Here is a 16601-nt window from a genome sequence, read left to right on the forward strand (position 1 = left end):
GGGGGCGGTCCGGTTGTGGGGCCTGAACTCTGGGCCTGGGCGCTGTCCCTCAGCTCTTTAGCTCAGGGCTAGCGGCTCTACCACTTGAGCCACAGTGCCACTTCCAGCTTTTTTTCTTTTTTGCTCATGTGGTGCTGAGGAATCAAACCCAGCGCCTCAGGCATGCAAGGCAAGTGCTCAACCACTGAGCCATCTCCCCAGCCTGTTACTACCTTTTAAAAATCATACTTTTTATTATAAAGGTAATAATATACAGGGGGTTACAGTTAAGTAATGAGTATATTTCTTTTTGGACAATGTCACCCCTTCCTGCCCTCTCCCTCAGTTTTTAGCTTCACTACCTGTATTTGTAAAGTCTTCAACCCTTGATCTTGTATTGAACAGTTAACCCTCTGCCCTTCCAGGTCCAGGAAGGTGGTCCTCAGAAGCAGAGCAAGGATGTGGGAGGTCTATCTGAGGGGTGACAGAAAGGAAGAGAGACTCCTTTCTCCCACCAGGCTTTCTCTTTCTTAGAAAGGTCAGAGATTGAAATACCCTCGCCCCTGCATCCCGTTGTCATGGCAACGCAAAAAATCCAGAGACCGGGCTCTCCTCTGTCAGGCACTACGCAGGGCACTAGCAGCCTCAACCGGTGTGTTCCTTGGTTTCTTTGGGCTCAGAAGAGGAGGGGCCTCCCAGAGCTCCTAATAACGACTTTTTGGCTTTGGGCCAGCATGGGTGAAGTGGGGAATCTGTCGATGCTTTTTCGGTGTGTTGGGTCCGCATCTCTTTGGCTTCCTATCAGACTCCAAGCGGGTGTCATGTACCAAGATGACCAGCAGAGGGAGCAGGAAGTCTAAAAGAGCAGAAAAGCGGGCTGCTGCGAGGTGCGGCGGTGGCTGCAGTCTCCAGAACTCGGGAGATGGAGAGCCGGGCTTCCCGGAAAGGTGCTTTACACCCAAAGCACCTTAGTGACCCTGCGAGCACACACCCTGCACTCAGAGCTTTGACCACCTCTCTTCTCTTCCAGAGAGTCAGACCCCTGGCCTTGGGCCACACACTCCTACCCTTCAGCTCGGTGGGTCCCAAACCCTAAAAAAGTCCCCTACTTCTCAAGTTCCATCCCAAGAATGAGGCTGGCAGATAGCCGCAGGGCGATAGAACGCTCGGTTAACACCCAAGCAGAAGATCTCTTCTCTTCAATGTTAACTTTCTTCGGTGAAGCTTTCTTCCTTCCTCTCCCGCCCGCAGGACTTTTCCTCGATGTTTTTGCTGACTGGTTGGAGGGCCGCCCCGTGGACGGTCGATCCAGGGATCCATGCCGGGATTTTATGCCCACCGGCAGCAGCGTGTTCAGCGGGGGGGGGGGGGAAGGAGGGAGGCAGTGTAGGGTCCCTCCAGGGAGGGGGAGGATCCTGGGGGTCTTGGGGGTGCCGTGAGCTCAGCACCCCCTCTCTAGCTTCCAGCCACCCCACCTCACCTTCCAGAACGTCAGGAGGGAGGGAGAGGAGGGAGGAGAGGGGCGAGCGGCGAGCGCGGCCGCGCGCCAGCAGCTGCAGCGAGAAAAAAAGTTTTTGCAAAAGGAAAAAAAAAAAAAAAGTTTGCGCTTCTTCTCGCGGGTGGTCCCGGCTTGCGGCCCGGCGGCCGGGCCCGCGGAGGGCTGGGGGCCAGGCTGGGGGTGGGGTGGCACGCAGACTGCGCTGCGGTGGCCCTGTCGCCCCCCCCTCCCCACCGCACAGCCCCCAGCCCAGGCTCCAGCCCTGGACCGCGCATCCCGAGCCCTGCGCCCAGACGGAGGTGAGAAGGGGGGCGGGCGGGGGACCACCTGAGAGCGGTGGGGGAGGGGGCCCAGGGGATGCTCGGCTGCCCTCGGGGACTCTCCCTCGCCTAGAGGGAGACCCCGGGGCGCAGGGACGCAAGGGGGGTGGGAGGGATCGGGGTGAGGTTTTGGAAAGTTTGGACTTTTTTTTCTCTCTCTCTTTCCTGTGTGTCTCCGTTTCTCTGTTGCTCCTCGTTTTCTTCTGACAGTCTGTGTGTCTGTCTTAGGTAACCGTGGGTCTCTTTGTCTGTCTCCGCCTGTCCCACGTCTTAGAAACATCTCCCTTTCTGGAGGTTGGGATGAAGAGGCTGTTGGGATGGCCGGCTGAGGGTCTGCGTGGTAAAGAGGGAACTCCAGGTGCGTCTCTGAGTGCGGCAGGAAGACGTCAGTGTTTCTGAGCGAGGGGACCCACCGCGAAGGAGGGACCTTTAGGTGCCCTGGGGACAGCGGGGAGGGGGAGGCAGCACCCGCTGGGGGCCACCTGGGCTCGGACCCCTGACCTGTCTCGTGACTGATGCGGCCGTCGATGCGCGCTGTTGGGGGGGGGGAGACTACCTTGGGGACTGGGAAGGGGGCTGGAGGATTTGTCCAAGGTCTAGGCTAGGCCTTAGAAGAACCCCAAGGAGTTTTAGACGAGTGAGTGAGTCCCCAGAGCTGCCGGCCAGGCCCTAAGGGGGAGCTGGGGAGACCCTGTCTTGACCCTCTGACCTCAGGACCACCAGAGCAGCTGGAGCCAGCCGCACCAGGAGACCCCTACTGGGACTGGGCGGGACCACTAGCGACTGCCAGCCTGTGTATCCCCCCCCCTGGCCCCCCGCCCAAACGGGAGCTGGGGACCTCGCTAGGCCCCTCCTCTGGCTCAGACCACCCTGCCTGCCCTTGCTCCCCGCTCGGAAGCTTTTTTCAGGCCCCATGACCCCGAAACAATCAGCCCGGGGAAGCTAGCTTTGGGGGCAGGATTAGGGAAAGGGGACCCCTTGGAGATTGACTGGAGAAGTGGGGGTCTCCGTGAGGTAGGCCTTTCCAGTAGAGAGAGAAGGATGGGCGGTTTCCTGGGGGAGTAGTGCCGAAATCGGGGTGGTTTCCCCAGGGGGCGGGGTCCAGAGACCACCCCCCCCATTATCTCCGCGGCATCCCCGCCTGGCGTTTCAGACCCCGCCCTTGACGTCACTGGGGGTTCCCGGGGGTCTGTAGGGATTAACCCTTAGGAAGCCGGCTAGATACTCGGGAGAAGCCGGGGTCCTCCTCCCAGGACTCAGGCACTGTCTCTCCCCGTGGTTTCGCATTCTTTCCCCACTCCCGCCGTGGGGACCCCTCACTCTCCAATAGTCTCCCCCGCACCGCGGCCCCCGAACGCCACTGCCTGCTTTCAGGATGCGCGGAGCGGAGGGAAGAAGGTCCCGCCCCTCGCCCCCCCCCCCCGCGCGCCCCACTAGGGCTCGCTCGACTGGGCTCCCCGGGCGGGCGGGGGAAGCGGAGCAGTCTGCAGCCAGAGCCTGCGGCGGCGACTTGGGTGGGCCGCGGAGGCACGGGGGCGGGGAAGGCGGGACCGGGAGGAGGGGGCGGGGCCGGCTCCTGGGAGTTGGGGAGCGGGGGGTACGTGGAGGACTTTGAAAAACAGGGAGACACTGAAGATGACTCCAGTTCCCAACCCAGGGGGACCCTGCGGGGTGGGGTGGGGTGGGGGGGTCCTTGGTCCATTCCTCTCACCGGTAACCCAGAAAACAAAAAACTTCACGGAAGCTGGAAACGTTAGCGACATTTTACGAGTCCGGTGGGGCAGACGTGGGTGGGCTCGCAGCACGCGCGGGCGGGGAGCGCTGTGTCCCCCCCCCTCTCCGCGGAGGTTCCTCCGGGCCGCCAAGGCAGGAGGACAAGAAGATAACCAAGTGGCACGTTTGGGGGAGCCTCTGGCGTTTGGGGGTCGTTTGAGAGTCGGCTCCTTCTCTGGGTGAGTCACACAGAGGAAGGAGGCGGGAGAAATGCCCCCCCCCGCATCCAGCTGCCAGCCAGCTGTGTCCCCCCCCGCCCTCAACTTAGTGCCAAGGTCGAGTTGGGAGGTCTTGGATGCGGGACCCGGATCTCGGCTGGAAAAGGAGGAGTTAGGAAGGGCACAGCCTAAGCTGCGGGGCTCGAGCTGGGTCGTAGGGTCTGGGTTCCGCTCCCCATTTTACCCCGCCCTCACCCTAAATCCCAGCATCCCGGGATCACCCACCACGCCGGCCGGCCCGCTCCCGGTCCGTCTCCACCCCACCCCGCCCCACCCCACCCTCCGCTCCCGGGAGACTGGAAAACCTGAGGTGGAGCAGAAACTGGAGTGCGAGGAGAAAAGCGGACCTCAGCCACCCTTTCCTGCCTCGCTGCCACTTTCCGATGAATGAAGGTTGTTTTCTTGTTCATTGCGCTGAAGCCTTCCCGCACAGTCCCCTTCCAGTCCCTCCCACCACCACCACGACCACCACCCGCCAAAAACACAACCCAGAAGCCAAAAAGATGAAGTGGGCCCAGGTCCAAACCACTTCAGAACGACATCAGCTTCCACCCTTTGTACCCAACTGACCAGAGAAGCTCCCTTACTCTCTTGTACCCACAGTTTTCTGCCCCGGAGGGGCTGAGGTTAGTGCTACCTCTTGGCTTCAACAATGTCTGAATTGAAGCGATTATGCTCTCTGCTGGACACAGGAGATATTGCAGATGCTCTGTCTCAGCAGGAATAAGTGAAGGAAGAGCTACAGGCCCACTGCCTGCATGAAAGCAGGTTCTCCACTCGCTTTCGCCCTCACACCTCAAAGCTTGTCCATGCTCCAAACAAGAAGTAGTAGAGGGGCGCCGGTGGCTCACTCCTGTAATCCCAGCTCCTCAGGAGGCTGAGACCCGAGGATATGGTTAGAAGCCAGCCCAGGCAGGAAAGTCTGCGAGACTCTTATCTCCAATTAATCACAGAAAAAGCTGGAAGTAGCACTGTGGCTCAAGTGGTAGAGCACTAGCCTTGAGGAAAAAGAGCTCAAGGACAGTGCCCAGGCCCAGAGTTCAAGCCTTAGACCCATCTCTCCCCCCCCCCCAAAAAAAAAGTAGATGGCCTATCTATTAAAATCACTTAGAACACAAGTTGGCTCAATTAGTCCATCCCTACACACACATCCCCACACACACATACAATGATCCAAGTTAAGTTCCTATCCAATTTCTTTAGACAACTCCCAAGAATGAAAGAATGTATTTGCCTCTTTGAGATATTTCACCTTAGACCTTTCTGGCTGAGTGTTGATCTTTTCAACTCCATTTCCATGGCCAAGATTTTAGAGGGGCTGCTGGCCAGGTTTTTGTACCTGGGATTATCATCTAATCTTTACTATTTTCCTCCATCTTTATAACCTGCAGATCTACCTTCCCCTTCTGCAGTGTCCCCACTTCCATCTAAAACACCATGTTCAACTCGATGACTCCACCACCAGTCAGTAGCTATGGCGAGCCATGCTGTCTCCGACCTCTTCCCAGCCAAGGGGTCCCCAGTATGGGAACAGAAGGTTAGTACACTTATCAATCCCTGGACACAACGGATGTATCAGATCCAGGATCCCTCTTAGCCCCACCTCTACCCCTATGTTGGTTTTCTATCTATAGGAGGATTTGAGGGCTCCAGTCATGTAGGCTTAGAACCTAGAATCAGGTCTTTCCCAGATTTTAAGTTGAGGCCCATGTATCCTCCATCCACACCCTCCATTCTCTCTTTTCTAGGACCGTCTGGTCTGCCCTTCTGCCACCAAGCCAATCTTATGCCAGGTCCTCACAGTTATGGACCTGCCAGAGAGACCAACAACTGCATCGAGGGTAAGGACTCAGGCAACATCTGTTTCTTCTCTGCTTATTTTGGGAATTGTCCTGAAGGAAAAAGGAAGAAGGCCAAAATCTGACTTGGAGGATGAAATGTTCAGACAGAGGAGGGATCAGAGAACCCAAGAGGTCACAGATGAGATCATTAGGGCAAAGCAGAGTCAAAGGTCATTTCTTGTGGAGAGTATGGATCCACAGATTGCATATGTAGATAGATCATCTCACCATATGTGTCTCCTCTGTCTCCTGCCCCAGGACCACTCTTTCCTCCCCCCCGGAATGCTGTCAAGTTGACCAAGAAGCGAGCACTCTCCATCTCACCCCTGTCGGATGCCAGCTTGGACCTCCAGACAGTTATCCGCACCTCACCCAGCTCTCTTGTGGCCTTTATCAACTCACGCTGCACATCTCCAGGAGGCTCCTATGGCCATCTCTCCATTGGCACTATGAGGTGCGAGCAGTCATGGGCTGGCTCAAAGGTCCTGAAATCCATTTATTATTTTTTTTGTTTGCTATTTGGGGCTTGAACTCTGTGACTGGGCACTGTCCCTTAGCATTTTCACTCAAGGCTGGTGCTCTGCCACTTGAACCACAGCTCTACATCTGTGAGTTTTTTTTCTGATTAATTAGAGATTAAGAGTCTTATAGACTTACCTGGCTGGCAAGCCTTTGAACTGCCATTCTCAGATCTCAGCCTACTAACTAGCTAGGATAACAGATGTGAGCCAAACTCCAAACTCTCAGCCCCATTTGAATCAATTCCAGGGTATTGAAACCCTTTTTAGAATTTCCCTGCGGCTAGCTCAATTGGGCCTTCACCAACTCTTCCATGGAGCCTCTGAATACTCCCAAGAACCCCTGCAACTTCCTGATGGTTGTTCAGAAAGTAACAGCCTTCTCTTGTCTTCAGCCCATCTCTGGGATTTCCAACCCAAGTGAATCACCAAAAGGGGACCTCACCTTCCTTTGGGGTCCAGCCCTGTGGTCCTCATGACTCTACCCGGAGTGGGATGATGCCGCACCCTCAGACCCGGGGAACCCTCCCAACTTGCCAGGTGAGTCTCCATATTACTACCTGATTTTCCCTGCTCAGGGTGGGTAGGTGATGGACTTTACAGAGGAAAGGAGAAGAAAGAATGGAAGGAACAAAAGTTTTCAGATGCTGGGGGTTCACTCCCCAGGGCTGACAGACTCCTCCAGGTGAGGTCCCATCCTTTGCCCTTACTACTCAGCAGTGGAGTCTGAGGAAGGAGATGCCTTCCACACTTCAGGGTTCCTGCTGCTTGGGTGGGGGGTCTTTGAACAGAAAGACCTGGTTTTCTCTTTCTTCCGCCTTCCACTCTCCTCACCCTCCCCTCTTCCTCTGGGGAAGCTGAAGTCAGAGCTGGACATGCTGGTTAACAAGTGCCCGGAGGAACCCTTGGAAGGTGATATGTCCAGCCCCAACTCCACAGGTACACAGGTAAGTGGGGAGGCTTTACCTCTGAGACCTGAGCAAAACAAAAGCTGCCCCTCAAGTGATCCTAAGATTGCCTCTTCTGCCCTAGGATCACCTGTTGGGGTTGCTGGATGGGCGAGAGGACCTGGAGAGAGAAGAGAAACCTGAGCCTGAGTCTGTGTATGAGACTGACTGCCGCTGGGATGGCTGCAGCCAGGAATTCGACTCCCAGGAGCAGCTGGTGCACGTGAGCCCCAGGGGGTAACAGGATTGTTTGGTGGGAGCCTACAGGAGCCTTCAGTGGGATACTGTGGGTTTGGCTGAAGGCAAATGGGTAGCCTTTCCCTGGATTCTGAGATCAGAGCTTGTATGCTCAGTTGGGTAGGCAAAAGCTAAGAAGCTGTAGCTTTGCTTCAAAGAACTGGAAGATCTGAGATATAGAATATGCCGCCTTCCTGTCTCTTCTCTCCTGAGGTGAAGCTGAGGAGGACAAGGGGGTTGTGGGATATCTGTTTGGGGGGGAGGCTGGGGTGGGAAGCATGGAGACCTTGGAGAGCCTCTGAATCTTCTCCCTCAGCACATCAACAGCGAGCACATCCATGGGGAGCGAAAAGAGTTTGTGTGCCATTGGGGGGGCTGCTCCAGGGAGCTGAGACCATTCAAAGCCCAGTACATGCTGGTGGTGCACATGCGCAGACACACAGGAGAGAAGCCACACAAGTGCACGGTGAGCCACGTACCTCCAAGCCCAGGGTTCCTCCCTAAATTGGCTTCCCATCAAGGCAGACATTGACCCTTGTAGGTCTCTTCCTCTATAAACAGATGTTAAAAGTCTCATTTAGCCAGTTGCTAGTAGTTCACATCTGTAATCCTAGCTACTCAGGGGGCTGAGGATGGCAGTTGAAAGCTAGCCCGGGCAGAGATGTCCAAGAGACTATTTCTAGTTAACCAGCAAAAAAACAGAAATGGAGCTGTGGCTCAAGGAATAGAGTACCAGCCTTGAGTGAAAAAGCCAAGAGAGAACACACAGGTCCTGAGTTCAAGCCACACACTAACATTCACAAATAACCACAAAAATAAATTTTATTTATAACTGTTGGTATAAAAATAAACATCTATATTTTTTCCCTTGGTATGGTGGTAAGCACAAAACTCTGTAATCACAAAACTCAGGAGGCTGAGGCGGAAAAAATAGTGAGACCTAAAAGGTCCAAATTCTTGTACAGAAACCTCATTTCCCTCCTTAATCTTACTTAATTTTTCTTTTTTCTCTTATTAGCTAGTTAAATTTACTTTTTCTTATTAAGTTATATTATACAGGGGGAGGGGACTTGATACATTTCCACATGTTTACCCTGTATTCTAATCAGTCTCATTCCTTCTATCTTCTATTTGTGTGTGTGCGGGGGTATGACTGGAGATCGAGCCCAGGGCCTAGCCCTTGCTAGGCAAGTTTTGTACCACTTGAGCTATACCTGCAGCTCTCCCTTTGATTTTAAAAGAAACGAAAGTGACATTAATCAAATGCATTGTACTCTTAATCTCACTTGTCAAATTGAACCTCTCCTTTTTTAAATTTTTTTGGTCCAGTCATGGGGCCTGAACTCTGGGCCTGGACACTGTCCCTCAGCTCTTCAGCTCAAGGCTAGCGCTCTACCACTTGAGCCACAGCACCGCTTCTGGTTTTTTTCTTTTTTGCTTATGTGGTGCTGAGGAATTGAACCCAGGGCCTCATGCATGCAAGGCAAGCGCTCTACCACTGAGCCACCTACCCAGCCCCCCTTCCTTTTTTTTTTAAGTCAGGTTGTTTCTAAACACACACACACACACACACACACACACACACACACACACACACACACACACACAATGAAATGAAAACATGTCTGTGGGTCTTAAAATGCAAGCAGCCAGGCATCAGTGGCTCATGCCTGTAATCCTAGCTACTCAGGAGGCTGAGATCTAAGGATGGTGGTTTGAACCCAGCCTGGGTAGGAAAGTCCATGAGACTTTTTTTTTCTGGTCCTGGGGCTAGCACTCTACCACTTGAGCCACAGCACCACTTCTGTTTTTTTTTTTTTTTTTTTTTTTTTTCTGAGTAGTTTATCGAAGATGAGAGTCTCATGGACTTTCCTGCCTGGGCTGGCTTCAAACCATGATCTTCAGATCTTAGCCTTCTAAGTATCTAGGATTACAGGTGTGAGCCACTAGTACCGGCTATCCTGAGACTTTTTTTTTTTTTGGTCATGGGGCTTCAACTCTGGGACTGGGTGCTGTCCTTGAGCCTAGCGCTCTACCACTTCAGGCACAGCACCACTTCTCGTTTTCTGGTGGTTAATTGGAGATAAGATTCTCATGGATTTTCCTGCCTGGGCTGGCTTTGAACTACGATCCTCAGATCTCAGCCTCCTGAATAGCTAGGATTACAGGTGTGAGCCACTGGTGCCCGTCTATCCTGAGACATTTATATCCAATAAACTACTAAGAAAAAGCCAGAAGTGGCACTGTGGCTCAAGTGGTGGAGCACTGGCCTTGAGCAAAAGGAGCTCAGGAACAGGCCCCTAAGTACTGTGCCTCCTCTGCTGCCTAGTGGCAGGAGACACAACAAGAACCCAAGATAGTTGGGCTCTGGTGGCTCACACCTGTAATCCTTGCTACTTAGGAGGCTGAGATCTAAGGATTGCAGTTATATACAATTAACCACCCAAAATCCAGAAGTGGAACCATGGCTCAAAGTGGTAGAGCACTAACCTTGAGCAAAAAAAGCTTAGGGACAGCAAACAGGCAGTATGTTCAAGCTCTATGACTAGAAAAAAAAAAAGCCAAAGGTACTCAGAAAAGCCTCAGATGACTCCATTCTAGGACCATCTCAGCTCCCACACATCGAGAGTGGTTTTGTGCCTCAGCACCATGTCCCAAAGGCAGTTCCTCTGGAGGCTCTCTTTCTCTGGCTCTCATCTGCTCTTGTCTCCTCATTTTGACAATGCTAAGGGTCAGTCAGTGGTCTCCCCTTTTGTGTTCTGCATACTGCATCACTTTTGGGATTTAGAACTTTTCTCCTCTTCATATTCTTCTGTCTGAGAGCTGTCATTTGTTCTCTTCATGCCTCCAGTTTGAGGGGTGTCGGAAGTCATACTCACGCCTGGAAAACCTGAAGACACACCTGCGATCACACACTGGTGAGAAGCCATACATGTGTGAGCACGAGGGCTGCAGCAAAGCCTTCAGCAATGCCAGTGACCGTGCCAAGCACCAGAATCGGACCCACTCCAATGAGGTGAATGCCCCAATTGAGAGACCCTATCTACCTAAGACGCCACCTACTGGGGACATCTCTCCTGCTTCCCCAGGAAATCCCCCAGCTAGCAATTGCCATGCAGTTCACCTAGAAAAGGCCTTCTCTTCTTCTTTTTTTTTTTTTTTGTTTTTGTTTTGGTTTGTCATGGGGCTTGAACTCTGGGCCTGGGCGCTATCCCTCAGCTCTTCAGCTCAAGGCGAGCGCTCTACCACTTGAGCTACAGCGCCACTGGCCTTCTCTTCTTTAAATTAAAATAAATAAATAAATAAACTTTTTAAAAAGGTAATGTAGAGAGGGGATTATAGATACATATAGGTAAAAAGTACATTTCTTTTTGGACAATGTCATTTCTTCCCTCACTCTCTCCCTGGTTTTTTTTTAACTAACTTATTTTTGTTGTTGTTGTTTTTTTTTTTGCCAGTCATGGGGCCTGAGCTCTGGGCCTGGGTGCTGTCCCTCAGCTCTTCAGCTCAAGGCTAGCACTCTACCACTTGAGCCACAGTGCCACTTCTGGCTTTTTCTGCTTATGTGGTGCTGAGGAATTGAACCCAGGGCCTCTTGCATGCAAGGCAAGCACTCTACCACTGAGCCACCTTCCCAGCCCTAACTAACTTATTTTTTATGCTGGTACTATGACTTGAACTCAGGACCTTGCACTCTGCTTTGACCTTTTTGCTCAAGGCTAGTGCTTTATCACTTGAGCCATACCTCCACTTGCAGCTTTTTACTGGTGAATTGGAGGTAAGAATCTCCTGGACTTTTCTGTCAGGGCTGGCTTCAAACCATAATCCTTAGATTTTAGCCTCTTGGGTAACTAGGCTTATCGGCCTGAGAAGGCCTTTCAAAATCAAAACTTTTGCCAGGCACTGTAATCATGCCTGTAATCTTAGCTACTCAGGAGGCTAAGATCTGAGGATCACATTTCAAAGCCAGCCTGGGCAAGAAAATTCATGAGACTCTCATCTCCAATAAACTACTCACAAAAGGCCAGAAGTAGCACTGTGGCTTAAGTAGTAGAGTGTTAGCCTTGAGCCAGAGGTGTTCAGGGACTATGCCCAGGCCTAGAGTTCAAGCCCCAGAACCAAAAAAAGAAAGAAACGAAGGAAGGAAGGAAGGAAGGAAGGAAGGAAGTCTTTCCTTTACCACTTGGCCACCATGTTTCCCCATTTTTCCTGTGTTCTTCCACTTTGATCCCTTGGCCTGTCTTTACTCTCTACTTGACAGAAGCCATATGTGTGCAAACTCCCTGGCTGCACCAAACGCTACACTGATCCCAGCTCACTCCGCAAACACGTCAAGACGGTGCACGGTCCTGATGCTCATGTGACGAAGCGGCATCGAGGGGATGGCCCCTTACCCCGGGCACCCACTCTCTCCACAGCGGAGCCCAAGAGGGAGCGAGAAGGAGGCCCCATTGGGGGAGAGAACAGACTGACTGTACCTGAAGGTGCCATGGTAAGTCAGCCTGGGCCACCCTGCCTCCACACCCCAGCCTGCCCTGCTGATTTCTTTCTAGTTCCTTCAAAGCTGCCCCCTCTCATGTATATCATTCTGCTGTGGCCACTCCACCTGTCTGTCTTCCCAGTGTTGCTCCTTGGCCAATCTAAACCTAGAAAATTTAAAGTTGTGGGCTGTCAATATGGTTCAGTGGTAGAGTGCTTGTTTGCCTTGAGCAAAAAGAAACTCAGGGACAGTGACTAGGCCCTGAATTCAAGCCCCAGGACTGGCAAAAAGGAAGAAAGAAAGAAAGAAAGAAAGAAAGAAAGAAAGAAAGAAAGAAAGAAAGAAAGAAAGAAAGAAAGAAAGAAAGAAAGAAAGAAAGAAAGAAAAGAAAAGAAAAGAAACAGAGAGAGAGAGGGGGGAGAGGGAAGGAGGGAGGGAGGGAGGGAGGAAGAGAGGGAGGGAAAAAAGAAAAGAAAAAAGAGGAAAAAAAGAAAAAAAAGTAAGGTTGTCACTTTTTTTAAAAACATTTTTTTGTCCTGGGGTTTGAACTCAGGGCCTGGGCACTGTCCCTGAGCTTCTTTTGCTCAAGGCTAGCACTCTACCACTTGAGCCACAGCACCACTTCTGACTTTTTCTGTTTATGTGGTACTGAGGAATCAAATCCAGGGCTTCATGAATGGTAGGCCAGCATTCTACCACTAATCCACATTCCCAATTATTTAATTGGTTCAACAAACTTACTTCCAAGCTTTTGGCATGCATAATTTTATATATACCTCAGCTCCATGAGAAATGAATTCTTTATTTAGTTATTTTATTGTGTGTGTGTGTGTGTGTGTGTGTGTGTGTGTGTGTGTGTGTGTGTGTGTGTGTGTGTGTGTGTGTGTGTGTGTGTGTGTGTGTGTGTGTGTGTACTGGTACTAGGTCCTGGGTGCTATCCCTTAGCTTTTTTGCTCAAAGCTGATACTCTACCACTTGAGCCACAGGTCTGCTTTGGGTTCTCTGGTAGTTAATTGGAGATAAGACTCTCATGGACTTTTCTGCAAAGACTGGCTTTGGACCTCAATCCTCAGAATGAGAAAAGGAAGAGGAAATAGGCCTAGAGAAACTAAGGACAAGAATTGGAAAAGTCTGTAACCCAGCCTAGGCTCTTCTTCTCAAATGTCCCTTGGGGTTTGCCCCAACCTCTCGCCTGCTGGGTCCTCTATATATTTGTTGATATACCGGCCCCCTGTCTAGCAGTCTCTAACACATGACTTTACCCACTCACTAAATGGAAGGAGCTGTGAGGAAGTGGGGAAAGGGAAGAGTGCCACCTTCATCCATCATCTTCCCTCACAGAAGCCGCAGCCAAGCCCCGGGGCACAGTCTTCCTGCAGCAGTGATCATTCCCCAGCAGGCAGCGCAGCCAATACAGACAGCGGTGTGGAAATGACTGGCAATACAGGGGGTAGCACCGAGGACCTGTCCAGCTTGGATGAGGGGCCTTGCATTGCTGGCACTGGATTATCCACTCTTCGTCGTCTTGAGAACCTCAGGCTGGACCAGCTGCATCAACTCCGGCCATTAGGGCCTCGTGGTCTCAAACTGCCCAGCTTGACCCACACTGGTGAGACCTGGGTTATAGGAGGTGGTACTGGGCTGAGATGTGGACTTGCTCTGAGGTTGGGAGGAGGTGTCACCCTTAGGGCTGCTAGATGGTACTTCTGTAGAGGCTGCCTTCTTAAGACATCTATCTTATTCTTCTTGCTATCATAAGATTGTTATATGGGGCTAGGGCTGGGACTACCATTGATAGAGGGCTTGTTCAATCCCTAGCATTGCCCCCTCTTTCCCTCAACAACACAAAACCTTGTTATAATCAGCTAGGTATAGTGGTTGTATGCATGTAATCCCAGAACTTGGGAGGCTGAAGCATGAAGATTGTAAGATCAATGATAGCCCTAGCTACACAGCAAGACCTTTTCCAAAAATAAAAAGGAGGCAAAGGCAGGTGGATCATGAACTCCAGACCAGCCCTGGCAAAGTTATTGAGTCTCTGTCTCATATACCAAATTAAAACAAAACAAAAAATCCAGTTCGGCAGCAGTAGCTCATTTCTATAATCCTAATTATTCAGGAGGCTGAGACTGGAGGATTGCAGTTCAAAGCCAGCCCAGACAGAAAAGTGGACAAAACTCCATCACCAACTAACTAGCAAAATGCTTGACTGGAGGCATGGCTCAAATGATAGAGAACCAGCCATGAGTGAGAAAGTTGAGTAAGAGCATGAGGCGCTGAATTCAATACACCACAACTAAATATATAAAGACAAAAAGAGAAGCATTGCTTATGTGGTAGAGTAGTTGCCTAGCATATATAAGGCCCTGGGTTCAATCCCCAATATCTAAGAAAAGAAAGAAAAGAAAAAGAAATTGTGACATAAACAAAGTCTACGATGTACATGCTATATCCCCTAGTATTGGGCAGTGTAGCACCTGTATGACTGTTCACAGTGGCCTTGAATCTCCCCTGGTGGCCCAGAAGCAGAAGAGGCATAGGAAATATAGGAGATAGAACTGAATGGCTGGGCTGGGAATGTGGCTTAATGGTAGAGTGCTTGCCTAGCATGCATGAAGCCCTGGATTCGATTCCTTAGTACCACATAAACAGAAAAAGCCAGAAGTGGTGCTGTGGCTCAAGTGATAGAGTGCTAGCCTTGAGCAAAAAGAAACTTAGGGACAGTGCCCAGGCCCTGAGTTCAAGCCAGGATTCCTTGCTTGGGGGTTATATCAGGACAAGGTTGCCCAGGGTGATCCAAAGGGCTCACTGACCACCTGCCTTTTCTCCCTGCCCCACCTGCAGGCACCCCTGTGTCTCGTCGTCTGGGCCCCCCAGTTCCTCTTGACCACCGCAGCAGCAGCTCCAGTAGCATGAGCTCTGCATATACTGTCAGTCGCCGCTCCTCTCTGGCTTCCCCTTTCCCCCCTGGCTCCCCACCAGAGAATGGAACATCCTCCCTGCCTGGCCTGACACCTGCCCAGCACTATCTGCTTCGGGCAAGATACTCTTCAGCCAGACGGGGTGGTACACCACCCACTGCAGCACCCAGTCTGGATCGGATGGGAGGTCTTCCTGTACCTCCTTGGAGAAGCCGAGCTGAGTACCCAGGATACAATCCCAATGCAGGGGTCACCCGGAGGGCCAGTGACCCAGCCCGGGCTGCTGATCATCCTGCTCCAGTTAGAGTCCAGCGGTTCAAGAGCCTGGGCTGTGTCCACACCCCTCCTATTGGGGCAACTGGAGGACGGAACTTCGATCCCCACCTCCCAACTTCTGTCTACTCACCACAGCCTCCCAGCATCAATGAGAATGTTGCAATGGATACTAGAGGGTTACGGGAAGAGCCAGAGGTTGGCACTTCCATGATGGGCAGTGGTCTAAACCCATATATGGACTTCTCATCTGCTGATGCTCTGGGATATGGTGGACCTGAAGGAGCAGCAGCTGAGCCTTATGGAGCTAGAGGTCCAGGTTCCCTGCCCCTTGGTTCTGGCCCACCGACCAACTATGGCCCCAGCCCTTGTCCCCAACAGGTCTCTTATCCTGACCCCACTACAGACTCATGGGGTGAGCTTCCTTCCCACTCTGGGCCTTACCCAGGCACCAAGACTCCAAGTGAAACCTATAGTCACTGCCCTCGACTTGAACATTATGGACAAGTGCAGGTCAAGCCAGAACAAGGGTGCCCAGTGGGGTCTGACTCCACAGGACTGGCAGCCTGCCTCAATGCCCACCCCAGTGAAGGCTCCCCATGCTCTCAGCCTCCATTTTCCCACTATCCCCAGCCCCCTCCTCCCCAATATCCCCAATCAGGTCTCTATCCCCAACCCTCCCCTGATTATCTGCCTTCAGAACCCAGGTTAAGCCTAGATTTTGATTCCCCCTCTCATTCTACAGGGCAGCTCAAGGCTCAACTTGTCTGTAATTATGTTCAATCTCAGCAAGAGCTACTGTGGGAGGGTGGGGGCCGAGGAGAGGCCCCAATCCAGGAACCTCCCTACCAGAGTCATAAATTTCTGGGGGGTTCCCAAGTTACCCCAAGCACTACCAAAGCCCCACTGGCCACATATGGACCTGACTTCGCACCCAACTTGCCCAATCACAAGGCAGGCTCCTACCCGACCTCTTCGCCATGCCATGAAAATTTTGCAGTGGGAACAAACAGGGTTTCTCAACACAGGGCAGCGGCACCGCCTCGGCTTCTGCCTCCATTGCCCACTTGCTATGGACCCCTTAAAGCAGGAGGCACCAACCCTAGCTGTGGCCATCCTGATGTGGGCAGGCTGGGAGGGGGTCCTGCTTTATACCCTCCTCCTGAAGGGCAAGTATGTAACCCTCTGGACTCTCTTGATCTTGACAACACTCAGCTGGACTTTGTGGCTATTCTGGATGAGGCCCAGGGACTGAGTCCTCCTCCTTCCCACGATCAGGAGGGTAGCTCAGAACATACCCCACCTCCCTCTGGGCCTCCTAACATGGCTGTGGGTAACATGAGTGTCTTGCTGGGATCCCTACCAGGAGAGACACAATTCCTCAATTCTAGTGCCTAAAGGGTTGTGTGTCTATCCATCAGATTGTGCTTCCTAAGAGGCTCCCATCCTTCCAGAGGAGAAGGGTAGAGGGCCACAGCCCCCTGAGTAAGGTGCCCATGGCTGGGAGGGATGGGCTGGGGGCTGTGTTTAGTCTGTGTATGTTAGGGGAGGGATTTGATAATGACACTGTTTCCTAACAATAAAGGAACTGCATCA

General features: G+C 52.0%; 1 protein-coding gene across 2 annotated transcripts; it reads left to right on the plus strand.

The window, feature by feature from the left end:
* Positions 1-1460: 1460 nt before the first annotated feature.
* On the plus strand, positions 1461-16600 carry Gli1 (GLI family zinc finger 1). Of its 2 annotated transcripts, none has more exons than XM_069987304.1 (13): positions 1461-1776; positions 2026-2155; positions 5180-5325; positions 5537-5629; positions 5888-6083; positions 6543-6687; positions 7005-7094; positions 7180-7317; positions 7648-7797; positions 10183-10347; positions 11593-11823; positions 13153-13420; positions 14656-16600. In XM_069987304.1, the coding sequence occupies exons 3-13, from the start codon at positions 5226-5228 to the stop codon at positions 16401-16403; spliced, it is 3324 nt and encodes a 1107-aa protein (XP_069843405.1). In that variant the 5' UTR covers positions 1461-1776; positions 2026-2155; positions 5180-5225; the 3' UTR covers positions 16404-16600. The 2 variants fall into 2 exon arrangements, with proteins under 2 accessions (XP_069843405.1, XP_069843398.1); XM_069987297.1 differs by having other exon boundaries at positions 5201-5325.
* Position 16601: the final 1 nt, after the last annotated feature.

This window comes from Dipodomys merriami, unplaced genomic scaffold (genome assembly GCF_024711535.1).
Source record: "Dipodomys merriami isolate MVZ:Mamm:240054 unplaced genomic scaffold, mDipMer1.0.p SCAF_10, whole genome shotgun sequence".
Classification (NCBI taxonomy): Eukaryota; Metazoa; Chordata; class Mammalia; order Rodentia; family Heteromyidae; genus Dipodomys; species Dipodomys merriami.

What these genes read in the sequence shown, in the direction of transcription:
- Gli1 (XM_069987304.1), top strand. Translation starts at nt 5,226, where the DNA reads ATGTTCAACTCGATGACTCCACCACCAGTCAGTAGCTATGGCGAGCCA. An exon ending in CCAACTCCACAGGTACACAG is followed by an intron (nt 7,095 to 7,179) that starts GTAAGTGGGGAG and finishes CTTCTGCCCTAG; the next exon opens with GATCACCTGTTGGGGTTGCT. An exon ending in ATCGGACCCACTCCAATGAG is followed by an intron (nt 10,348 to 11,592) that starts GTGAATGCCCCA and finishes TCTACTTGACAG; the next exon opens with AAGCCATATGTGTGCAAACT.